General features: G+C 42.8%; 2 protein-coding genes across 10 annotated transcripts in view; one reads left to right on the top strand and one right to left on the bottom strand.

Moving 5' to 3' along the window:
• The window catches only part of LOC129821239 (oxysterol-binding protein-related protein 6-like), a 58,345-nt gene extending 49,250 nt beyond the window's left edge, over positions 1-9,095 (bottom strand). For all 9 annotated transcript variants that reach the window (XM_055878673.1, XM_055878671.1, XM_055878670.1 and 6 more), the window contains exon 1: positions 8,817-9,095. The gene's annotated coding sequence lies outside the window, so the exon portion shown is untranslated. The remainder of the gene's footprint in view (positions 1-8,816) is intronic.
• A 12,783-nt stretch (positions 9,096-21,878) lies between these two features.
• LOC129821242 (cytochrome c-like) lies at positions 21,879-23,925 on the top strand. The gene is made up of 3 exons (XM_055878675.1): positions 21,879-21,991; positions 23,403-23,576; positions 23,678-23,925. The coding sequence occupies exons 2-3, from the start codon at positions 23,408-23,410 to the stop codon at positions 23,821-23,823; spliced, it is 315 nt and encodes a 104-aa protein (XP_055734650.1). The 5' UTR covers positions 21,879-21,991; positions 23,403-23,407; the 3' UTR covers positions 23,824-23,925.

Consider the following 23,925-nt stretch of genomic DNA (forward strand, 5'->3'; position numbering starts at 1 on the left):
GGAACTGAGTAAACAACACTAATTTTTAGACACATGGCTGATAGAAAGACTTACACAATATTGGTCACATCTTGTTATTTGTGTTAAATTCAGTGGAATACTAAATCGTAGTCCTCGCCAGGCATTTATCGTTACCAAAGGATGGAAGAATTACTGGCTTGTTCGCTTCATTTGCAACTAATCAAACGTACAAATTGGTTACCAATTAAAGACTGCAAAACATGTCATTATAAGAGTCCATCCATTACGGAGCTGTATCAGAATATGCTGAGATGTGTAGATGAGGGATGTCAATGGCTCATACAAGCCCACAGGGCAAAATGTGGCTAATATTAGCAGAGCAGTGAAGTAAAGTCAATGTTTAGTAAGTAGTTAACAACACATTCATGTGTCGAGTCATTTATTTTCCTCTTTCGGGGGAAACACTGAGTGTTTTCCAAAAGGCCTCTATGGCAGGAATGTTAGCCAGCCAACCAGGCAATTCTCCACAGTTCTAAACTGCTATAGAGAGAGAAGGAAAAGGCATACATACCAGAGACCTCGGTGAGGTTTAGCCAAAAGGCTGTTGGCCATCCAGTAAGACAGGCCTGGTCAGGAGTAGAAGCCTTAGTTAAATTCCTTGGGTTAAATGTCCCTCCTTGGCAAAGGAAATGTGAAAACAGCAGATCCACTGGCCTAGGCCAAGTGCCCTAGCTAAGTATCCACAACACTAAGATAGTAGTAGGCCAAGTGCCCTAGCTAAGTATCCACAACACTAAGATAGTAGTAGGCCAAGTGCCCTAGCTAAGTATCCACAACACTAAGATAGTAGTAGGCCAAGTGTCCTAGCTAAGTATCCACAACACTAAGATAGTAGTAGGCCAAGTGCCCTAGCTAAGTATCCACAACACTAAGATAGTAGTAGGCCAAGTGTCCTAGCTAAGTATCCACAACACTAAGATAGTAGTAGGCCAAGTTCCCTAGCTAAGTATCCACAACACTAAGATAGTAGTAGGACAAGTGCCCTAGCTAAGTATCCACAACACTAAGATAGTAGTAGGACAAGTGCCCTAGCTAAGTATCCACAACACTAAGATAGTAGTAGGACAAGTGCCCTAGCTAAGTATCCACAACACTAAGATAGTAGTAGGACAAGTGCCCTAGCTAAGTATCCACAACACTAAGATAGTAGTAGGACAAGTGTCCTAGCTAAGTATCCACAACACTAAGATAGTAGTAGGCCAAGTGTCCTAGCTAAGTATCCACAACACTAAGATAGTAGTAGGACAAGTGCCCTAGCTAAGTATCCACAACACTAAGATAGTAGTAGGACAAGTGCCCTAGCTAAGTATCCACAACACTAAGATAGTAGTAGGACAAGTGCCCTAGCTAAGTATCCACAACACTAAGATAGTAGTAGGACAAGTGCCCTAGCTAAGTATCCACAACACTAAGATAGTAGTAGGACAAGTGCCCTAGCTAAGTATCCACAACACTAAGATAGTAGTAGGACAAGTGCCCTAGCTAAGTATCCACAACACTAAGATAGTAGTAGGACAAGTGCCCTAGCTAAGTATCCACAACACTAAGATAGTAGTAGGACAGTAGTGGCTCCTGCTGTCTCCAGCACAGTTGAAATCCTTGGATTAAACTTTACTTTTCCCGCCTGCCCCCATTAGATTTGGGAGGGGTTGATGAGGAGGAAGAGGAGGAAGCTCACTTAGAATAGCCAAGTGCCCCTGAGTGCTTCCAGCATGTTAAGCAGCTTACAGCCATAGCCCAATGAAGCAGGGATTTTCTATTGATACGTGAGGACAAGTCTGTTGTCTTGTCTATTTTGGATACGTCGTTGTTGTTGAGTGGTCCAAATGTAGACGCAAAAGCACCGCTAGCTCAATAGCATACACATGTTCTGGAAAAGCAATGACAAGCAGAACAACTTCACGCAGCAGGACAAGTCACAGCCCTACAGTGGAGCCATACATTCCACACCATTTAAAATCACACACCAGTAACACATCCAATTTATATATGACTTTACCTATGCAGGGGAAGGGGGTACTAATGTTTTCCTTGTTTCGATGAGAGGTGTATCAGGCACATGTACAGTACCACCTAGTTAGTCATCATTATCACATTGGTATTGACGGGACTGTCTGCTGCCCTGAGGATGCCGCTGATCACCTTTTCTGTTGCATAATTAAGCATGCCCGACAACCGACTCATGCAGATCATATTACAGGAAGAAAACACAGGGGCTTTGTTCGCATTGGAGCACAACTATTGTTTGAGATTATTAACTGGTAATAATGAATATTGATTGGATGAGTGGGAGGGGTGAGCAGCAGGGGTAGATGAACTGAACTACTGACAATAGGAGGTTAATACAGTTGCGAGTGCATATCGTATGGTGTCACCTTCGAATGTGATGATTAAAGTGTTGCAACTGCTTCAACTTGAATTAGCACATAGTAACACCACATATAGAACAATGATACAGATATTTCACTGGATGTATACATGTGAAGCGTCCGCTTGGCGTTTCCACTCACTACCAAATATGTGACCAACCGCCTTGATTCAGTCTTATGTAGCAAAATTTGAAACTGTGTTTTTTACATTGGATAAAAGCAGAGACACAGAGCTACAAAATGGTATGTCATACAATGCATTTGACAAACAATGGGAAAGTAATTCAGCTATTGAAAAACTTGTAACCTCACTTTTGAGAAAATGGTCTTTGAATGTTTTGGTACCTACTGGAGAGCTCTTCTTTGTCTACACCCATTCAGCATCGTTCACACCCTCTTAAAAATTAGCCCCCATCCAAACTCTGACCATTTTACTTGCCCTATCAGAGCTAGTTAAGCTGTTTTCATGTTATCCAGAGCATTGGTAATTGTAACTGTGCTGCTGGCAACAATTTAACTACGCTTTTTTGCCGACGTTTACTGACACCGGCCATATATTCAATGGGTGTTGAGCGTTCGTAAATTCAGCAGTTATTCTGCGCTCTGGCACACTCAGACGAGAGTGCTCTGAAATCGGAGTAGATGGCCAGACTGAATTTACGAATAAATGGTTACTTGCATAGTGGAGTCTTTTGTTAAGACATGTAGCTAGCTAGCTAAACAATGAACTATAATCCCAACTCATGACGTTACTACCCTGCATGAATATGCAGGTAGCTAACCAACCAGGTTCAATGTTAGATAGCCAAGCAAATGGCTCTGATATACAAATAATAATATCATACACGCAGTGGTAACCTGTCATTCAGGGCAGAGCCCCACCTGTTTTGAGCCACACATTCTTTGCAAATAATAAATAATATTTATTTTCTCAAAACAAAACAACTATTAACTCGGAACTATGAAAACTTGACTTCAGTGAGTTCAAGACAACTGGGAAGTCGGGAATAAACAAGCTCCGACTGGGAAAATACGGTCATCCAGCTCGGAATTGTAAATCCGGCCTTTTTCTAGAGCTACGACCTGAAAATCAATGACATCACCATGATTCGACCTTGTTTTTTCCGAGTTCGCAGTTGTTTTGAAAGAACCATAAATCCAGAGAATGCCAGACATTGATGACAAAATTTGCCCACGAAGGACCGCCGTGCCACCTTCCTGTTCAAGTGAGCACAGCACAACAAGGTGAGTCCAAAAATGTATTGTATGCTGCTGCATAAATTATGTAATATGCCAGGGAGATAAGTATACTGTAGCTAAGAAACTAATACTAAGTGGTTGTTGTGTAGTAAGATGTTGGTAGCCCATGTGCCTCACCCTAATCATTTGATCTATATCCCCTCTTAATTTCGCCTACTGTTCTGACTTTATGGTGCACATGTAGCCTATAAACTGTTTTAGAGAAATGTAATAATTGAATATTGTAAGAGCTTTTTTTGTCTGCTTATATGCCCCCTTTATTTATCCTACGGTTGTGACTTGGTGTACAGGGAGAACAGTGTAAGAATGGCCCATGTTCGGAATTCCGTCGCTGTACATTTTAAAAGTGCTAGAGAAATAGGTATGACTACGTCCGTCCTAGCTCGCTCATTAGTGTCTTAATGGAAATTACAGATTGCCTCTTGTCCTAATGCCATAGTTTGTACATCTCAATTATCATTAAAAACGACATTTGTTTAAGCAAGTCAGCCATATCAGCTATGTTTTTTAAAAAGGCAGTAAATGAGGCTGAATCAACTGTTTCGCTGCCAGACAAGGCTCCGCTGATAGCCAGGTGTAGCAGTGGTAAGATGTTGGGACTGATGTTGGGGCTGCTTTACGTAGGCTGTTTGTGGGCACCGTTTGTCACTGTTATAGTGCAATGGTGGCATGCATCCCACTTTTATGATTTTTTTGCCCCACCAAGATTTACATGCTAAAATCACCACTGCATACACATAACGTTAGCTTGCGAGGCAGCCAGCTAATATTAACTAGCTAACAGTACACTTCGGCCTCCCGAGTGGTGCAGTCGTCTAAGGAACTGCATCACAGTGCTAGCTGTGCCAATAGAGATCCTGGTTCGAGTCCAGGCTCTGTCGCAGCCGGCCGCGACTGGGAGACCCACGGGGCGGCGCACAATTGGCCCAGCGTCGTCCGGGTTAGGGGAGGGTTTGGCCGGCAGGGATGTTCTTGTCCCATCGCGCACTAGCGCTGTGTCAAGTAGCAGTGCGGCTTGGCTGGGTTGTGTTTCAGAGGACGCATGGCTCTCGACCTTCGCCTCTCCGAGTCTGTACGGGAGTTGCAGCGATGGGACAAGACTAACTAACAATTGGATACCACGAAATTTGGGAGAAAAAGGGGTTAGAAAAATAATAAATAAAATACAGTACATGTCCAGCCCACTCATTATCTCAGCCAATCATGGCTAGCGGGAAGGTTGCTGGCTTTTTCTGTGGCTAAACCAACTAGGCTTGTAATTTAAATGTTTTATTTGTATTTACAGATGGCACACAAGTTTGTTATTAAGGCACAGGAAAGTTCACCTGTTCAAGAAGGCATTTCCAATAAAAAAACACATTTCAATTTAAGTACAAAGTTTACTGGTAGGCTGTCATTGTAAATAAGAATGTGTTCTTAACTGACTTGCATAGTGAAATAAAAGTTAAATGTTTTTATTATTATCATTATGATTTTTTTTAACCTTTATTTAACTAGGCAAGTCAGTTAAGAACAAATTCTTATTTACAATGACGGCCTACCAAAAGGCCTCCTGTGTGGGTGGTAGCTGGGAGTAAAAATACAAATAAATTCAATAAAAATATAGGACAAAACACACATCACGACAAGAGAGACAACACAACACTACATAAAGAGAGACCTAAGATGACAACATAGCATGGCAGCAACACATGACAACACAGCATGGTAGCAACACAACATGACAACAACATAGTAGCAGCACAAAACAGGGTACTAACATTATTGGGCACAGACAACAGCACAAAGGGCAAGAAGGTAGAGACAACAATACATCACGCAAAACAGCCACAACTGTCAGTAAGAGTGTCCATGATTGATTCTTTGAATGAAGAGATTGAGATAAAACTGTCCAGTTTGAGTGTTTGTTGCAGCTCGTTCCAGCCGCTAGCTGCAGCAAACTGAAAAGACGAGCGACCCAGGGATGTGTGTGCTTTGGGGACCTTTAACAGAATGTGACTGGCAGAACTGGTGTTGTATGTGGAGGATAAGGGCTGCAGTAGGTATCTCAGATAGGAGGAGTGAGACCTAAAAGGGTTTTATAAATAAGCAACAACCAGTGGGTCTTGCGACGGGTATACAGAGATGACCAGTTTACAGAGGAGTATAGAGTGCACTGATGAGTCCTATAAGGAGCATTGGTGGCACATCTGATTGCTGAATGGTAAAGAACATTTAGCCGCTCGAAAGCACCCTTACCTGCCGATCTATAAATTATGTCTCCGTAATCTAGCATGGGTAGGATGGTCATCTGAATCAGGGTTAGTTTGGCAGCTGGGGTGAAAGAGGAGCGATTCCGATAGAGGAAACCAAGTCTAGATTTAACTTTAGCCTGTAGCTTTGATATATGCTGAGAGAAGGACAGTGTACCATCTAGCCATACTCCCAAGTACTTGTATGAGGTGACTACCTCAAGCTCTAAACCCTCAGAGGTAGTAATCACCACCTGTGGGGAGAGGGGCATTCTTCTTAACAAAACCACATGACTTTTGTTTTGGAGGTGTTCAGAACAAGGTTAAGGGCAGAGAAAGTTTTTTGGACACTAAGAAAGCTTTGTTTTAGAGCGTTTAACACAAAATCCGAGGAGGTGCCAGTATAAGACTGTATCATCTGCATATAAATGGATGAGAGAGCTTCCTACCTGAGCTATGTTGTTGATGTAAATTGAGAAGAGAGTGTGGCCTAGGATCGAGCCTTGGGGTACACCCTTGGTGACAGTCAGTAGCTGAGACAGCAGATGATCTGACTTTATACACTCTATCTTTGAGAGAGGTAGTTAGCAAACCAGGCCAAATACCCCTCAGAGACACAAATACTCCTTAGCCGGCCCACAAGAACGGAACGGTCTACCGTATCAAAAGCTTTTGCCAAGTCAGTAAAAATAGCAGCACAACATTGCTTAGAATCAAGGGCAATGGTGACTTTGAGGTTGCAGTGACACATCCATAACCTGAGCGGAAACCAGATTGCATACCCGAGAGAATACTATAGACATCAAGAAAGCCAGTCAGTTGATTATTGACAAGTTTTTCCAACACTTTTGATAAACAGGGAAAAATAGAAATAGCCCTATAACAGTTAGGATCAGATTGATCTCCCCCTTTAAATAAAGGACTAACTGTGGCTGCCTTCTAAGCAATGGGAACCTCCCCAGAGAGGAGAGACAGGTTAAAAAGGTCAGAGATAGGCTTGGCGATTATACTGTAGAGGCAGCAACCTTAAAGAAAACAGGGTCTAAACCACCCAGATGTTTTTTGGGGTCTAGTTTAAGGAGCTCCTTTAGCACCTCGGACTCAGTGACCGCCTGCAGGGAGAAAATTAAATAAAAAATATACAACATTAAATACGTTCGAACGGCTCTTCTGTGAAGTAGTGACCCGCGACATACGCCTACTTTCCTGAAACGGGTCACATATGGTAGTGAGAAGATGGGACGAGATGGATTTTGGCAGATTTTCTGCAAATTTTCGCATCGATGAAACATTTGATCTCAATACAGTTCTGTTCCCAAAACCAAAATATGTTATGAACAGAGTGGACAAAGGTTTGTAGACTTTACCCTTCGCAAAAGTTTTTAAAAAATCACGTTGTTTACAGTAAGTGCAAAGGCGAATTGAGTTATTGCACACGTGCAATTCACAGAGTAGGCGTTGCCTTACGGAAATATGCAGATTATGCTAGAACGTGCCAATAGGATCTCGCTAGCTAGTGCTTGGCTCTGCCGCCCTCTTTGCTTGTTCTGCCCACTATGGCTTATTTGTTCCCACAGGGCAAAATGTGGCTAATATAAGCAGAGCAATGCAGTAACGTCAATGTTTAGTAAGTGATTAACAACACATTAATGTGTTAAGTCCTTTGTTTTCCTCTTTCGGCCTCAGAACCACCACTAAGCATTTTCCAAAAGGAATCTCATTAAACCTGATGTTAATGACTGGGTCCTTCAGGTCCACAGGCTCTTCAGCTAACTACTGTTATTGACTAATTAAAGCACAGCTCATGGGTTCCAATTGTGAGTCACAATTTTCAATAAAATGAGTCATCAGAAAGATGAAAAGGTTTAATGGTGAAACTAGTCTCAATGTGGCTTTAATAAGAGTGCTGGTCTAGGATCAGTTGTGCCTTCTAAATCACACAAATAAGAAGATCAGCACTACTACACCGAGCCACTTTCTGAATATGGGACCTGGTTCTGCCTGGGGACACGATATGAACTCTATGAACTGATGTGAAACAATGATACCTTGAGGAGGTCTCCTCTCCTCAGTCCTAAATCAATTACTAGTGCTATAAAAGCAGAATCTGTCCAGGCCACGGATGGGAATGTCATGCAGTGACAGGCAGATAATTACAACATTCCCCTTGTAAATCCCTTCATCAAGGCTTTGTCCTTTTGGATATTTTTAAACCTCACTGCAATGTCACTTTCTGACCTTCATTTCAGCAAATTCCCTGATGGGATGGATGCTCACCCAGAATATCATTGTAGGCTACTGGCAGAGGAGTTGGAAAAGGTCTTGATACGAGGTGCATGATAATCACACGTTAAAGATGATTCCAGATTGTCTGTGCCTGACTTGGGCAGGAGCACACAGGAGCTGAGTACCACCACCTAAAATGTTCTACTGCTTCAACTCCTGCACCGCTTATAGAATATTAGTTCAAAAGTATTGTGGAGCTCCTGTACCTAAGTACCGGCTGCCAAAATGAGTACGGGCTGCTTTTCAGTCCAAGTCATGCACTGCAGATAGTGACAGCGTGATGATGATGCAACTTGTATGTACGTCACTCACCAATCAATTTTCGCATCATTAAAGGATAAACTGACACTGTACCACTAAATATGACTTAAAATATGAATTAATTGTAGGCCCCTTTGCAGACAGTTATGTTTCAAGTCAGAAGTCGGCCATTCAAATGCAGCAAAAGTAGACTGTCATCCATTTCTCAGGTAGTCATTGGTTAGATGGGGTATAAACACAAGTAGCCTTCCCCAGTGTCTGAGGATGCCGAGTTATCACTTGAATGGATAGCATTTTCTAGATGTTTTTTTTTACTTCAATTTCAAAGCGCAGGGAAACAATTCACATAAAATAGTTAGATCAAGTATGGAAAACATTGCTAGCTTACCGATGTTTCGTTGTATTGACCATGTCTGCAATTTTTTGCGCAGGAAATAAATGATACGACTTCCCTATGCAACAGAACCCCCCGCGTTCTTATGATGTTAGCCTAGGATGCTCCGCGTTGAAACCCCTTGCTAATACAGTAGATGAGATAGAGGTTTAGAACATAAGCAATGGAAAGTCAAAAAAGTGCTGTGTATGCCCGTTGTCTTCTTGAATGCAGTCAATCAGACGGATGCTCAACGCTCCTCCCTGCAGCAAGAATGAGTTTTGGAGGGAAGAAATGACCGTACTGGATCCGAGCGCAAATGGGCCAATTGTGTTTCGCAAAACATGGCACTGGATTATTTTATGTCAGCGCAGTGAATAAATTCTCTGATAGACTGACGTCCCGATACAGACCGCTACAGAGGAATTATAATTATAACAAGATTCGGGGTTAGAAGGATTGTACTAAGCATAATTTAGAAATTCAAGAATCAGTGGTAAGACTTCTTTAACCGCAGGGAATCTTACTGATTGTGCTTATAAAAAGACTAAAAGAACATACTAAAACACAGACACACACTGTTCTATGCAAAATACTTTTATTTTATATTTTAGTGTGATGGCTTACAACACCCGGACAAATGATGTTCGTTTTTATAGGTCCTTGTGTGTGATGGTACTATAAGGTCTAGCTGGCACATGTAGAAGTGTGCTCGCTCCATAACTGCAAATTGGTGGCAGTGTGGGATAACCAACCTGTGGTCTCTTACCTGTTAGAAGTGTTCCCATGTCACATTGTGGTTTGTGTCTGGGGTCTTTTGCGAGGGGGAATAGTCCTGGATCTGTATGTGTGCATACTACGGCCTAAGCCAAAAGGTCTGGATCTGTATGTGTACATACTACGGCCTCATCCAAAAGGTATGGATCTGTATGTGTGCATACTACAGCCTAAGCCAAAAGGTCTGGATCTGTATGTGTGCATACTACGGCCTAAGCCAAAAGGTCTGGATCTGTATGTGCATACTACGGACTCATCTGAAAGGTCTGAATCTGTCTGTGTGCATACTACGGCCTCATCTGAAAGGTCTGGATCTGTATGTGTGCATACTATGACCTAAGCCAAAAGGTCTGGATCTGTATGTGTGCATACAACGGCCTCATCTGAAAGGTCTGGATCTGTATGTGTGCATACTACGGCCTAAGCCAAAAGGTCTGGATCTGTATGTGTACATACTACGGCCTCATCCAAAAGGTCTGGATCTGTATGTGTGCATACTACGGCCTCATCCGAAAGGTCTGGATCTGTATGTGTGCATACTACGGCCTCATCCGAAAGGTCTGGATCTGTATGTGTGCATACTACGGCCTCATCCGAAAGGTCTGGATCTGTATGTGTGCATACTACGGCCTAAGCCAAAAGGTCTGGATCTGTATGTGTACATACTACGGCCTCATCCAAAAGGTCTGGATCTGTATGTGTGCATACTACGGCCTCATCCAAAAGGTCTGGATCTGTAAGTGTGCATACTACGGCCTAAGCCAAAAGGTCTGGATCTGTATGTGTGCATACTACGGCCTCATCCAAAAGGTCTGGATCTGTATGTGTGCACACTACGGCCTCATCCAAAAGGTCTGGATCTGTATGTGTGCATACTACGGCCTCATCCAAAAGGTCTGGATCTGTATGTGTGCATACTACGGCCTAAGCCAAAAGGTCTGGATCTGTATGTGTACATACTACGGCCTCATCCAAAAGGTATGGATCTGTATGTGTGCATACTACAGCCTAAGCCAAAAGGTCTGGATCTGTATGTGTGCATACTACGGCCTAAGCCAAAAGGTCTGGATCTGTATGTGCATACTACGGACTCATCTGAAAGGTCTGAATCTGTCTGTGTGCATACTACGGCCTCATCTGAAAGGTCTGGATCTGTATGTGTGCATACTATGACCTAAGCCAAAAGGTCTGGATCTGTCTGTGTGCATACAACGGCCTCATCTGAAAGGTCTGGATCTGTATGTGTGCATACTACGGCCTAAGCCAAAAGGTCTGGATCTGTATGTGTACATACTACGGCCTCATCCAAAAGGTCTGGATCTGTATGTGTGCATACTACGGCCTCATCCGAAAGGTCTGGATCTGTATGTGTGCATACTACGGCCTCATCCGAAAGGTCTGGATCTGTATGTGTGCATACTACGGCCTCATCCGAAAGGTCTGGATCTGTATGTGTGCATACTACGGCCTAAGCCAAAAGGTCTGGATCTGTATGTGTACATACTACGGCCTCATCCAAAAGGTCTGGATCTGTATGTGTGCATACTACGGCCTCATCCAAAAGGTCTGGATCTGTAAGTGTGCATACTACGGCCTAAGCCAAAAGGTCTGGATCTGTATGTGTGCATACTACGGCCTCATCCAAAAGGTCTGGATCTGTATGTGTGCACACTACGGCCTCATCCAAAAGGTCTGGATCTGTATGTGTGCATACTACGGCCTCATCCAAAAGGTCTGGATCTGTATGTGTGCATACTACGGCCTAAGCCAAAAGGTCTGGATCTGTATGTGTGCATACTACGGACTCATCTGAAAGGGTCTGGATCTGTATGTGTGCATACTACGGCCTAAGCCAAAAGGTCTGGATCTGTATGTGTGCATACTACGGACTCATCTGAAAGGGTCTGGATCTGTATGTGTGCATACTACGGCCTCATCCAAAAGGTCTGGATCTGTATGTGTGCATACTATGGCCTCATCCTAAAGGTCTGGATCTGTGTGTGTGCATACTACGGCCTCATCCAAAAGGTCTGGATCTGTATGTGTGCATGCTACGGCCTCATCCAAAAGGTCTGGATCTTCATGACACAGGTGGTACTGTTTACAACACTGTGGTTTCTGGTTTGAGCCCAACTCTCTGCATTCCCCCTTAATTACTATTGATAAAGATTGAGATCAGGGTAGAATCTTTGTTATATTTATCAGTGGGGGATAAAACTGATCTCCCAGTTGGTAAAAGTTTAAACCAGCCATTCGTCCAGGATGAATTTGAGTCATCTCATGCCCCCTCTCTTGGAGTATGAAGCAATGCAACATTGGAGTATCAAGCAATGCAACAGTCTCTCCCAAGAATTAGACTGCCATCTAGTGGTTGTAATTTAACCAAAGCCGTCAACTCCGAGACAATTTGGTGTAATTTTAGTGGCAGGCAAGATAGATATTGTTGAGTGATGTAATTGAGTTGTGTATATTTACTACCAGTGCTGTACCAGAAGTAATTATCATATTTTGTATCTGGCATTAGAGGGTTACACTGCCTGCAGTCTCAAAGTTCTTAGCCGCTCCCCATAGCTCACATTACATCAGGTGCATTACATCGAAGGCTGAACACACCCACAGCTGAAAATGTTGGTACTTCGCCAATATTCAACGCTTTCTCGATTACAGTACGTGACACTGTAGTATTGGCTATTAGCACCATGAGTCAGACATAGATAGTTGTTATCGGTGTGCTAACTGAGCTCTATATATTTGACTTTGGCATGGTACATACAGAGCTTTCACACCTCACCATCACAGTTCACTTGAAGTCAAACTCAAAGGATATCCATTTTATATCTCTAGTGTGACCCTTGCTTTACTTATCCTATTTTACATCCCACCTAACCCTCGCTGGCCCTTAATTTATTCTTAGCTTCCTTCTTCAACCTGGCACATTCCTTTGCTCCAACCATAACTCTTGCCAAATGTCAGACTACCCCACCCTAAACATAGCTATAGACCACACTACGGAGTCCTTCAAAATCTCTCCACGCATTTAAAGGCTGCGTTGAAACAATGACTTATCAATGACCCAAGACCAGTTCAGTTCATCTCTACCGTTGTTATAATGAGTCGTCATAATGCTGCATCAAATGTGCATTATCCTAGGGGCGTTGGCAGACACAATGCAAGTAACTTAATTTATGTCCCAGTGTGTCTATGTATGCGGATGACTCAACACTATACGTCAGCTACTACAGCAACTGGAATGACTGCAACACTTAACAAAGAGCTGCAGTTAGTTTCAGAATGGGTAGCAAGCAATAAGTTAGTCCTAAATATTTCCAAAACTAAAAGCATTGTATTTGGCATAAATTTCTCACTAAACTCTAAACCTCAACTACATCTCGTAATGAATGATGTGGAAATTGAGCAAGTTGAGGTGACTGAACTGCTTGGTGTAACCCTGGATTGTAAACTGTCATGGTCAAAACATATTGATACAACAGTAGCTAAAATGGGGAGAAGTCTGTCCATAATAAATCGCTGCTGTGCGTTAACAACACTGTCAACAAGGTCCCACAGGCCCTAGTTTTGACACACCTAGACTACTGTTCAGTTGTGTGATCAGGGCCACAAAGAGGGACTCAGGAAAATTGCAGTTGGCTCAGAACAGGGCAGCACGGCTGGCCCTTACAAAAACAAGTAGTGATGAAGTCAATCTCTCTTCCACTTTGAGCCATGAGAGATTGACATGCATATCATTAATGTTAGCTCTCCGTGTACTTTTAAGACGTGTTGACAAGCTGAATGTACCGAGCTGTCTGTTTAAAATATTTGCACACAGCTCGGACACCCATGTATACCCCACAAGTCATGCCACCAGAGGTCTCTTCACAGTCCCCAAGTCCAGAACAGACTATGGGAGGCGCACATTGCTACAAAGAGCCATGACTACATGGAACTCTATTGCACATCAGGTAACTGATGCAAGCAGTTGAATCACATTTTTTTTAAACAGGTAAAAATACACCTTATGGAACAACGGGGACTGTGAAGAGACACACACAAAAGGTACAGATCCATACATATGCATACATTGTGATATTGTTGTATGGTGGTATTAAACATTTTGTATTGTAATTATAGATATCAAAGATATCTAGTCTTGTACACGTTTCGTGCTTTTGAAGGAAGCAATCGCTCCCCTATTGCTGACTATTAATGATCTATAACTGGGCTAATAACTCACTAACTAGCAAAGGATATGAAGATTTTTTACACACGCAGCTCTCGCTTTGATTTCAAAACATGTGCATCTACTCATGACCGCTCATGCTGTAAACAGAGTCCAGTTCAAAGTAAATGGCACAGATCCATATATGGCAATGGTCTATTTGCATATACTGTAGGACTACTGCAGCTCTGATTGTTTATGCCGCATCGGTCTGTGTAGAGTGCATGCTGAATCGTGCGTGTCAATGCAATAAAATCCTACTCTGCTGCAAGTAGACTGCTGATTGTTACAAATATGAGTATAGGATGAGGTATCTTTACTTTTACTCAAGAATGAAAATTGGGTACTTTTTCCACCACTGTTGATTATTAGTTTATAGATAGACTATAAATCAGTAACAAACAGTTAATAAACGGTGTATTCATGAAAAGGATGCGAAGAAGCCTATCTCATACCACTTTATATTCCTCTGTGTTTTGTATTTTTTGTTTATTATCCCGTTTTTGTGTTTGGAATGGCACGGTTACTATGGGAGATTCAGATGTCATAATCCGTTTGTAAATTCACTCTGGATTGTCAGAGTGCGCTCAGGGTGCATTCAGAGCATTGTCAGATTGTTCTTTCATAGGGTGTGTTCGTAAATTCATTATGGCTATGTACATCCGATTTCAGAGCACTCTCATCTGAGTGTGCCAGAGCGCAGAATAACTGATGAATTTACGAACGCTCAACACCCGTTGAATATGGCCGGTGTCAGTAAATATCGACAAAAAAGCTTAATTAAATTGTTGCCAGCAGCACAGTTACAGTCACCAACGCTCTGGATGACATGAAAACAGCATAACCAGCTTTGCTAGGGCAAGTAAAATGGTCAGAGTGAGGTGTTCTCTCATTTCTGTAAGGAAGTAGCTAGTAAGCTATCTAACTTTAGCCAGTTAGCTTGGGTGCTTGACTGCCATTGTGAGGTCAGAACGCAAGGATCTACCCAAGGATCTATCTGCTAGCTGCTTCAAAACACAAATAAGAAAACACCACGCTCTGACTATTTTACTAGCCCTAGCAGAGCTGATTAGACTGTTTTCATGTTATCTAGAGCGTTAGTGACTGTAACTGTGCTGCTAGCAATAATTTTGTTCTGTTTTTTTTGCCGGCGTTTACTGACCTGTAAATTTCAATGGGGTGCGTTCGTAAATTCATCAGTTATTCTGCATTCTGGCACATTCAAATGAGAGTGCTCTGAAATCGGAGTAGATAGCACCTTTGGCAGCAATTACAGCCTTGAGTCTTCTTGGGTATGACGCTACAAGCTTGGCACACCTGTATTTGGGGAGTTTCTCCCATTCTTCTCTGCAGATCCTCTCAAACTCAGGTTGGATGGGGAGTGTCGCTGCACAGCTATTTTCAGGTCTCTCCAGAGATGTTCAATCGAGTTCAAGTCCGGGTGGGCCACTCAAGGACATTCAGAGACTTATCCCAAAGCCACTCCTGCGTTGTCTTGGCTGTGTACTTAGGATCGTTGTCCTGTTGGAAGGTGAACCTTCGCCCCAGTCTGAGGTCCTGAGTGCTCTGGAGCAAGTTTTCATCAAGGAGCTCTCTGTACTTTGCTCCGTTCATCTTTCCCTCGATCCTGACTAGTCTCCCAGTGCCTGCCGCTGAAAAACATCCCCACACCACCATGCTTCACCGTAGAAATGGTGCCAGGTTTCCTCCAGACATGACGCTTGGCATTCAGGTCAAAGAGTTCAATATTGGTTTCATCAGACCAGATAATCTTGTTTCTCATGGTCTGAGAGTCCTTTAGGTGCCTTTTGGCAAACCAAGCAGGCTGTCATGTGCTTTTTACTGAGGAGTTGCTTCCGTCTGGCAACTCTACCATAATGGCCTGACTGGTGGAGTGCTGCAGAGATGGTTGTCCTTCTGGAAGGTTCTCCCATCTCCACAGAGGAACTCTGGAGCTCTGTCAGAGTGACCATTGGGTTCTTGGTCACCTCCCTGACCAAGGCCCTTCTCCCCCGGTTTCTCAGTTTGGCCAGGCAGCCAGCTCTAGGACGAGTCTTGGTGCTTCCAAACTTCTTCCATTTAAGAATAATGGAGGCAACTGTGTTCTTGGGGACCTACAATGCTGCAGACATTTTTGAGTACCCTTCCCCAGGTCTGTGCCTCGACACAACCCTGTCTCGGAGCTCTACAGACAATTCATTCGACCTCATGGCTTGGCTTTTGCTCTGACATGCACTTCTTCTTCTTCTTCTTCTTCTTCTATGATATCATGGCAGTCCACAAACAAATGTTTAAAGTGCATGCCGCCACCTACTGTGCTGGAATGTACGATCAATCATGATCTGCCCAATTCTGTACTAGCTATTCAAAACCAAATACATCCCTACTAACGCCTAATCCCTTCTCCCCCAAAAAAACCCTCTCCAACCCCATTAAACTTTATATCATGCTGAAACACTCCACCCTTATGAATGTTCAGCATGTCAACAACTATTTCCACAGTAACCTATGTTACGCCCAATATTTCCTTTGCTGTATCCACAATAACCTTCAACCTGGCATTTCTGCTTTCCACAACCCGCGTCGTATTGATAACCTTAACAATAAAAGCTATGAAGTCCATGCTAGGACCATCAGAAGCACCAGCTCTGACAGTAGGTCCACTTACTACAGGTACATCCATGTAAGCTCCATCAGTCTGCACTGTAGTTGTCCCAATCTGTTTTACGGCCTCTGCATATGATACATCATGACTGATCCTATCTCGCTGAGCTTCTCTAGCCTCTCTCTGCACCTGGAATCTACCAAATGCTGCACTGTGTTCTCCCCCACAATTACAACACTTAACCTTCACATTACTTCCACATTCACTGTAATCACGTTCCCCTCCACACATGACACATCTTTTCTTTCCTTTACACTGAACAGCTACACAGTCTCATTCTTAGGCATTTAAAACACAGTAGTGCATATGAGACAAATTCTCAAACATTGAAACTAAGGAATCATATCTGTACTTTCCTGGCAAGACTTTCTCAAACCTCGCATCACTTGGCCTTCAATTTCATTCATTTGACCCTCTTTCCTACTGATCAACCCTTTGGCCTCAATCACTCTGCCTCCCTTCACGTTTTCTTCAATATCATCTGTGGACATAGATATTGGGACCCCAGTGATGACTCCCCTCAACCTATCATAAGCACCAGGGACATGGCTTTTAATCTTATTCCCATTAAGCTTTTCCATTTGCAGAATCTTCCCTTGCTGAGCCTGGCTACCACAAAATATTAGCAATCTACCATTTCCAATTAACCGGGATAGTTTAACTTCACCTATCTCTTTCTTTACGGCATTAGTTACTTGGATAGAGTGTAAATGAGGCCCTATGGTCTCAAACGCCATGACATCTTTCCACTCAGACACATTATTGCTCTTGCTTCCTACCTTGAATCTCTTTTTGCTTTATACACTAGACGCTCCACTGCTTACAGTATCACGATCTCTCTTCTTCCTATGTCTTTCCACTACAGATCATTCAGATCCTTGAACCTCATCCTCCCGCTCCATATCATCAGAGCGGTCACCCATATTGATCGCACTCCAGCACAGCTGTTGCTTCTCTCTTTTCGTCCACACTATTCGCCACCATCTCTCTCTGACATGCACTGTCAACTGTGGGACCTTATATAGACAGGTGGGCGACTTTCCAAATCATGTCCAATCAATTGAATTTACCACAGGTGGACTCCAATCAAGTTGCAGAAACATCTCAAGGATGATCAATGGAAACAGGATGCACCTGAGCTACATTTCAAGTTTTATAGCAAAGGGTCTGAATACTTATGTAAATAAGGTATTTCTGTTTTCCATTTTTAATACATTTGCAAAAAGAATCTAAAAATCTTTTTTTACTTTGTCATTATGGGGTATTGTGTGTAGATTCATAAGGAGAAACATTAATTTGATACATTTTAGAATAAGGCTGTAACGCAACAAAATGTGGAAAAAGGGAAGGGGTCTGAATACTTTCTCAATGCATTGTATACCCTGCCTTTGAGAAGGAATTGTGTGATGATTAGCTTAGGAATCGCGTGATGCAGCATGACAACATGAACGCGATTGGTCGACAGTCTTCTTGGTGGGGTGTTATACAGTACGTTCCTTCATTCATTGGATTCCTATCTGCTTTCTACAATATCTCTGGCAATGGTACCATGCAATGCTCCTTGGACTAAAGAGGCAGACAAATAGTAAAAATATGCCTAGATTCTCCGTTAAATTACACATTTCTCGAGGTAGGAATATCGCAAAAATATTGTCAACGTCTCAATCGAGAGAAGACATCCTCCCAATATCACGTTTTAGGGAAGAACCAGATGCAGAAAGTGTCGATGTAACAAAAGTGTATTACTTAGAACCGGGGTGCAGGCAAAACGACAGGTCAAGGGCAGGCAGAGGTCAGTAATCTAGATCAGAGTCCAAAAGGTACAGAACGGCAGGCAGTCTCAGGGTCAGGGCAGGCAGTGGTCAATAATCCAGTGTGGTGTGGCAAGGTACAGAACAGCATGCAGACTCAGGGTCAGTGCAGGCAGAATGGTCAAAACCTGGAAAACTGTGGCCTCCCGGGTGGAGCAGTGGTCTGCTAGCTGTGCCACCAGAGACTCTGGGTTCGAGCCCAGGCTCTGTCGTAGGCTGGGTACAGTGCACGCTGACCAGGTCGCTTGGTGTTTCCTCCGACACATTGGTGCTGCTGGCTTCTGGGTTGGATGCGCGCTGTGTTAAGAAGCAGTGTGGCTTGGTTGGGTTGTGTTTCGGAGGACGCATGGTTCTTCGTCTCTCCTGAGCCCGTACGGGAGTTGTAGCGATGAGACTAGACAGTAACAACTAATAATTGGGGAGAAAAAAAACATTTCAACCTTTTTTTAAACCTGGAAAAAGCATTTTGCCTGCACCCCGGGTTCTAAGTAATAAACTTTTGTTACATCGACACTTTCTGCATCTGGAGGAAAAGAGGAAAAACTGGTAGGCTTGATGAACAAATGAACTGGCAACAGACAAACTGAGAACACAGGTATAAATACACTGGGGATAATGGGGAATATGGAGGGGGGTGGAGACAAGCACAAAGACAGATGGAACAGATCAGGGTGTGACACCCGAGTTATGACATGGGCCAATATTGAAATCGGACATGTATAATAATCTAAAAGTCGTATTCCTATTAACTTCCAGTGTAGTGAGAGCGACTTTATTGCAGTGCTATGTCATACTGATTTCTGCCTGCTTGAACTCCGATACACTTGAAAACATGAAATGACCCAGGGAATCGATAGAAGATGCACAAAAGAGATGCACAAAAACAATATAACATTCAAAATGGGCTAAACTTTCCTTTAAGTTTAGGTGTTAGGTTAAAGGGTTAAGGTTAGAGTTTAGGTGAAGGGTTAGCTAGAAGGGTTAAGGTTAGGGTTAGGTGAAGGGTTAGCTAAAAGGGTTAAGGTTAGGGTTAGGTTAAGGGCTAGCTAAAAGGGTTAAGGTTAGGGTTAGGTTAAGAGTTAGCTAAAAGGTTTAAGGTTAGGTTAAGGGTTGGCTAAAAGGGTTAAGGTTGGGGTTAGGTTAAGGGTAGTTGCAAAGTAGCTAAAATATAGCAAGTGGTTGAATCAATCAATCAAGTTTATTTTATATAGCCCTTCGTACATCAGCTAATATCTCGAAGTGCTGTACAGAGACCCAGCCTAAAACCCCAAACGGCTAGAATGCAGGTGTAGAAGCACGGTGGCTAGGAAAAACTCCCTAGAAAGGCTAAAACCTAGGAAGAAACGTAGAGAGGAACCAGGCTATGAGGGGTGGCCAGTCCTCTTCTGGCTGTGCCGGGTGGAGATTATAACAGAACTATGCCAAGATGTTCAAAAATGTTCATAAGTGACAAGCATGGTCAAATAATAATCATGAATAATATTCAGTTGGCTTTTCATAGCCGATCATTAAGAGTTGAAAAACAACAGGTCTGGGACAGGTGGCGGTTCCATAACCGCAGGCAGAACAGCTGAAACCGGAACAGCAGCAAGGCCAGGCGGACTGGGGACAGCAAGGAGCCACCACGCCCGGCAGTCCCGACGTATGGTCCCAGGGCTCAGGTCCTCCGAGAGAAAGAAAGAGAGAAGGAGAAAATTAGAGAGAGCCAAGATTTTCAAAATGTCAATAAATGACAAGCATGGTCAAATAATAATCAGGAATAAATCTGTTGGCTTTTCATAGCCGATCATTAAGAGTTGAAAACAGCAGGTCTGGGACAGGTAGGGGTTCCGTAACCGCAGGCAGAACCGTTGAAACTGGAATAGCAGCAAGGCCAGGCGGACTGGGGGCAGCAGGGAGTCGTCATGCCCGGTAGTCCTGACGTATGGTCCTAGGGCTCAGGTTCTCAGAGAGAGAAAGAAAGAGAGAACGAGAGAATTAGAGAAAGCATACTTAAATTCACACAGGACACTGGATAAGACAGGAGAAGTACTCCAGGTATAACCAACTGACCCTAGCCCCCCGACACAAACTACTGCAGCATAAATACTGGAGGCTGAGACAGGAGCGGTCAGGAGACACTGTGGCCCCATCCGAAGATACCCCCGGACAGGGCCAAATAGGAAGGATATAACCCCACCCACTTTGCCAAAGCACAGCCCCCGCACCACTGGAGGGATATCTTCAACCACCAACGTATAATCCTGAGACAAGGCCGAGTATAGCCAACAAAGATCTCCACCACAGCACAAACCAAGGGGGTTGAAAAGTTGCTAATTAGCTACAATTCTAAAGTTGTCCGTGATGAGATTCAAACTCACAACCTTTGGGTTGCTAGTATGCCCACATCCCAAACACCCACCCACCCTACTTTCATTTTTGCCTTAAGTAACCATCTGTCTTAAGGGACCATACCAATCATTGTAAAGATAATACAACAGTTAGAACTTTCGAGATTGTTCTGTCAATGATTGTTCTGTCAATCTCAAAAGTTCCAACTGTTGTCTTATCTTTTCAATGATGATTGAGTGTAAAAATGAATGTAGTCAGAGAGGAATACAGAATATATGTTGTGGTGTAGTGTGAATACAAACAACAACGCCATTTCCACTGAAATTGTGTATAACATTTTTACATTGTATTTCCATAACATAGGGAAGAATAACTCCTCACGTCCTCTCTCCTCATCTCCTTATCAAAACTTTCTCTTTCTGTCTTTCTCATTCAATGGGTCTTGAGAAGGAGAAGAGGAGAGAGGACGCGAGGAGTATGCAATAGAGCTCGCCAGCATGTAGTCCTAAAACCTGGAAATTAGTTATCTCTGGTTCATTCAGCCATTCCTATGGCGAAAAATTAATGGTGGAATAATAGGGTTTTAGGATAAATGCCGAAAATAAGGTCTGAGGTTAATTCAAGTTTAGGAGATTTTATAGGTTTTGTTCTATGAGTTAATATCAGTCAGTTAGAGGAGGCTGGTGGGAGGAACTATAGGAGGAATGGCTCATTGTAATGTCTGGAATGTAATAAATGGAATGGTATCAAACACATTAAACATACGGAAACCACATGTTTGACTCCATTCCATGGATTTCATTCCAGACTTTACAATGAGTCTGTCCTATAGCTCCTCCCAACAGCATCCTCTGCAGTCAGTTAGTATGACCCTCATGAATTATGAAATATTCATGTGCTTCTAAAAAATGCATTGTTTAAAAATTCACAAAAAATTAAGTTAGCTGATGAAGATGATCTCATAGAACAAAACTATAATATATTCTAAGCCGGTGTTTACCATAGACCTTATTTTCGGCGTGTAACCAAAAACCCTATAAAAACGTCATTCATTTCCACATAGGCTTTGTCCAAATAAACATAGCTGAGTTAGTGCCTACAAAAAGACGCCATTACTATTTCTCTCTATTGGAATCTTTCCATTGTGTAATACAGTATGTAACTTCTTCCTCAACTCCATCTAGGGCTTGAACGCAAAACAGCTGTGTTCGTCATGATGATGGTGCTGACGCAGAGCATGTGACTGGCCAATATGGGACTGACGTATTAAACCACATATTTTTTCAGGGAAGAAAGGGGACTTGCTTGCATTTGTTACATTAGGCTACCGGCGCGGAGACAGGTCAAGGTGAAATAAACTTTTAAGGAATATAGCTACATTGAACAGGTAAGAAAGAGTAAATACGTTTTACTAGTTACTGTAGTCAGTATTTATTTTATTGTGAACATTTCTTTCGAAATAAAAAAAGCAAAGTTTGTCTGATTCTGACTGTAACGTTACGTTAGTTATCCGCCAATTAAACGTGCGGTGGTAACTTTACAAGCTTGTTCGCCAGTTAACGCGTCTAAAGTCAACACAACTGAATATCTTAGAAAAACAGAAACGAGCCATGGCTGTGAAGAAACATATCAGCCAACATGTGTAGTCCGTGTTCGTCTTTTGAGTGAACAAGTTAGTTAACGTAGCTTGATAGGTAAGTTACGTTAGCTAACTAACTAGCCAAGTTACAAAACGGCTAACGTTAACTAATAGTAGCAAGAGATGCTAACGTGGCCACCTCAACGACCTATCGTTAATGCTGACGCCCTCTTATTTGGCTAAATAGCTAGGTTATAACTAGCTAAGTTACACAACGTTACACCCAAATGCCGGCACGTTGTCATTCCACTACTCCCAGCGAGTATTGCATAGTACTGCATTGGTTGCGCAACTGTCTAACGCCTCTCGTGGCGAGTGAATATTCTGCAGGGCAAATTATGAAACGTTATTACAATGTGGGATCCTTACGACGTCCTCAGGCTAAACCACAACCTTTACATTTTAGTTATTTAGTAGACGCTCTTATCCAGAGCGACTTACAGGAACATTTAGTGTTTAGTCTTGCTCAAGGGCACATCGACATTTTCACCTAGTCGGCTCTGAGATTCTAACCAGCAACCTTCCTCTTACTGGCCCAACGCTCTTTACAGCTTTGCCGAAACATCACTCTTACCATGGTTACACTTTGGCTTTTCAGTCAGAAAGAAGTCTGCCTAAAAAAAAAAGATACAGGAGTCTCTACAAGACAGAATGTTGAATAAAACGATGTGCTCTTTACCGATTGTCTGTGCTTTTGGCGGTAGGAGGTGGGGATTGGGTATCCATAGGAAAGTGTTTACCGGGATTTTATATTTTATTTTGGTGTGACGTCGGAAGAGTATCGCTTAATTCTGAGCCTACATGTTAGATGAGACTAAGTATTTCACTCGGATTCTAAAAGAGTTTCTTAACCGTTAGGCTACTATACCTGCCGCCCCACCTTAATCCCTACCCGTACCTAGCCCATAACCCGGCTAGAATGTTAACTTCAATAGGGTGACGTCAGAGTTGGGAAGTCCCAGGCATACCCTTTAGACTTTTCCAATTATGAAATTCCAGTCAGCACGTTGAACCACCCTAACAAATAATCTTCCCTTGGGATTGTCAGCAACATGTCATGGGAAATTGTGGAGCCCTCCCTCCATTTTTGTGTTTTTGGGTACTACTACAGAGATGGTCTTCTGTTTTTATAGTTACCTCTTTGTATTTTGTCCAATAGGAAGCATGGGTGATATTGCTAAGGGAAAGAAGGCATTTGTCCAGAAGTGTGCCCAGTGTCATACTGTTGAAAATGGAGGAAAGCACAAGGTCGGTCCAAACCTCTGGGGTCTGTTTGGACGCAAGACTGGACAGGCTGAAGGCTTTTCCTACACAGATGCCAACAAATCCAAAGGTCTGAGATTCTCTCACCATCCTACAGGAAATTAAAGGGGGAATCTGACAGTAACATATTGCATTCTCATTCTAACTTGTGCTTTTCACATGTGATTTCAGGCATTGTCTGGGAAACCGATACCCTCATGACGTACTTGGAGAACCCCAAGAAATACATTCCTGGAACAAAGATGATATTTGCTGGCATCAAGAAGAAGGGCGAGCGTACAGATCTTATAGCATATTTGAAGTCGGCAACTTCGTAGACCACTACGCTTTGTTCAATGTATAGATTTCCCTTTCTGTATCTTATATAAATATCATAAAGTGTTCAGTGGAGAAGGGGGATGGCTCTTTCAAGAAGCTAA

The sequence above is a fragment of the Salvelinus fontinalis genome, chromosome 23 (genome assembly GCF_029448725.1).
Source record: "Salvelinus fontinalis isolate EN_2023a chromosome 23, ASM2944872v1, whole genome shotgun sequence".
In the NCBI taxonomy this organism is placed as follows: domain Eukaryota; kingdom Metazoa; phylum Chordata; class Actinopteri; order Salmoniformes; family Salmonidae; genus Salvelinus; species Salvelinus fontinalis.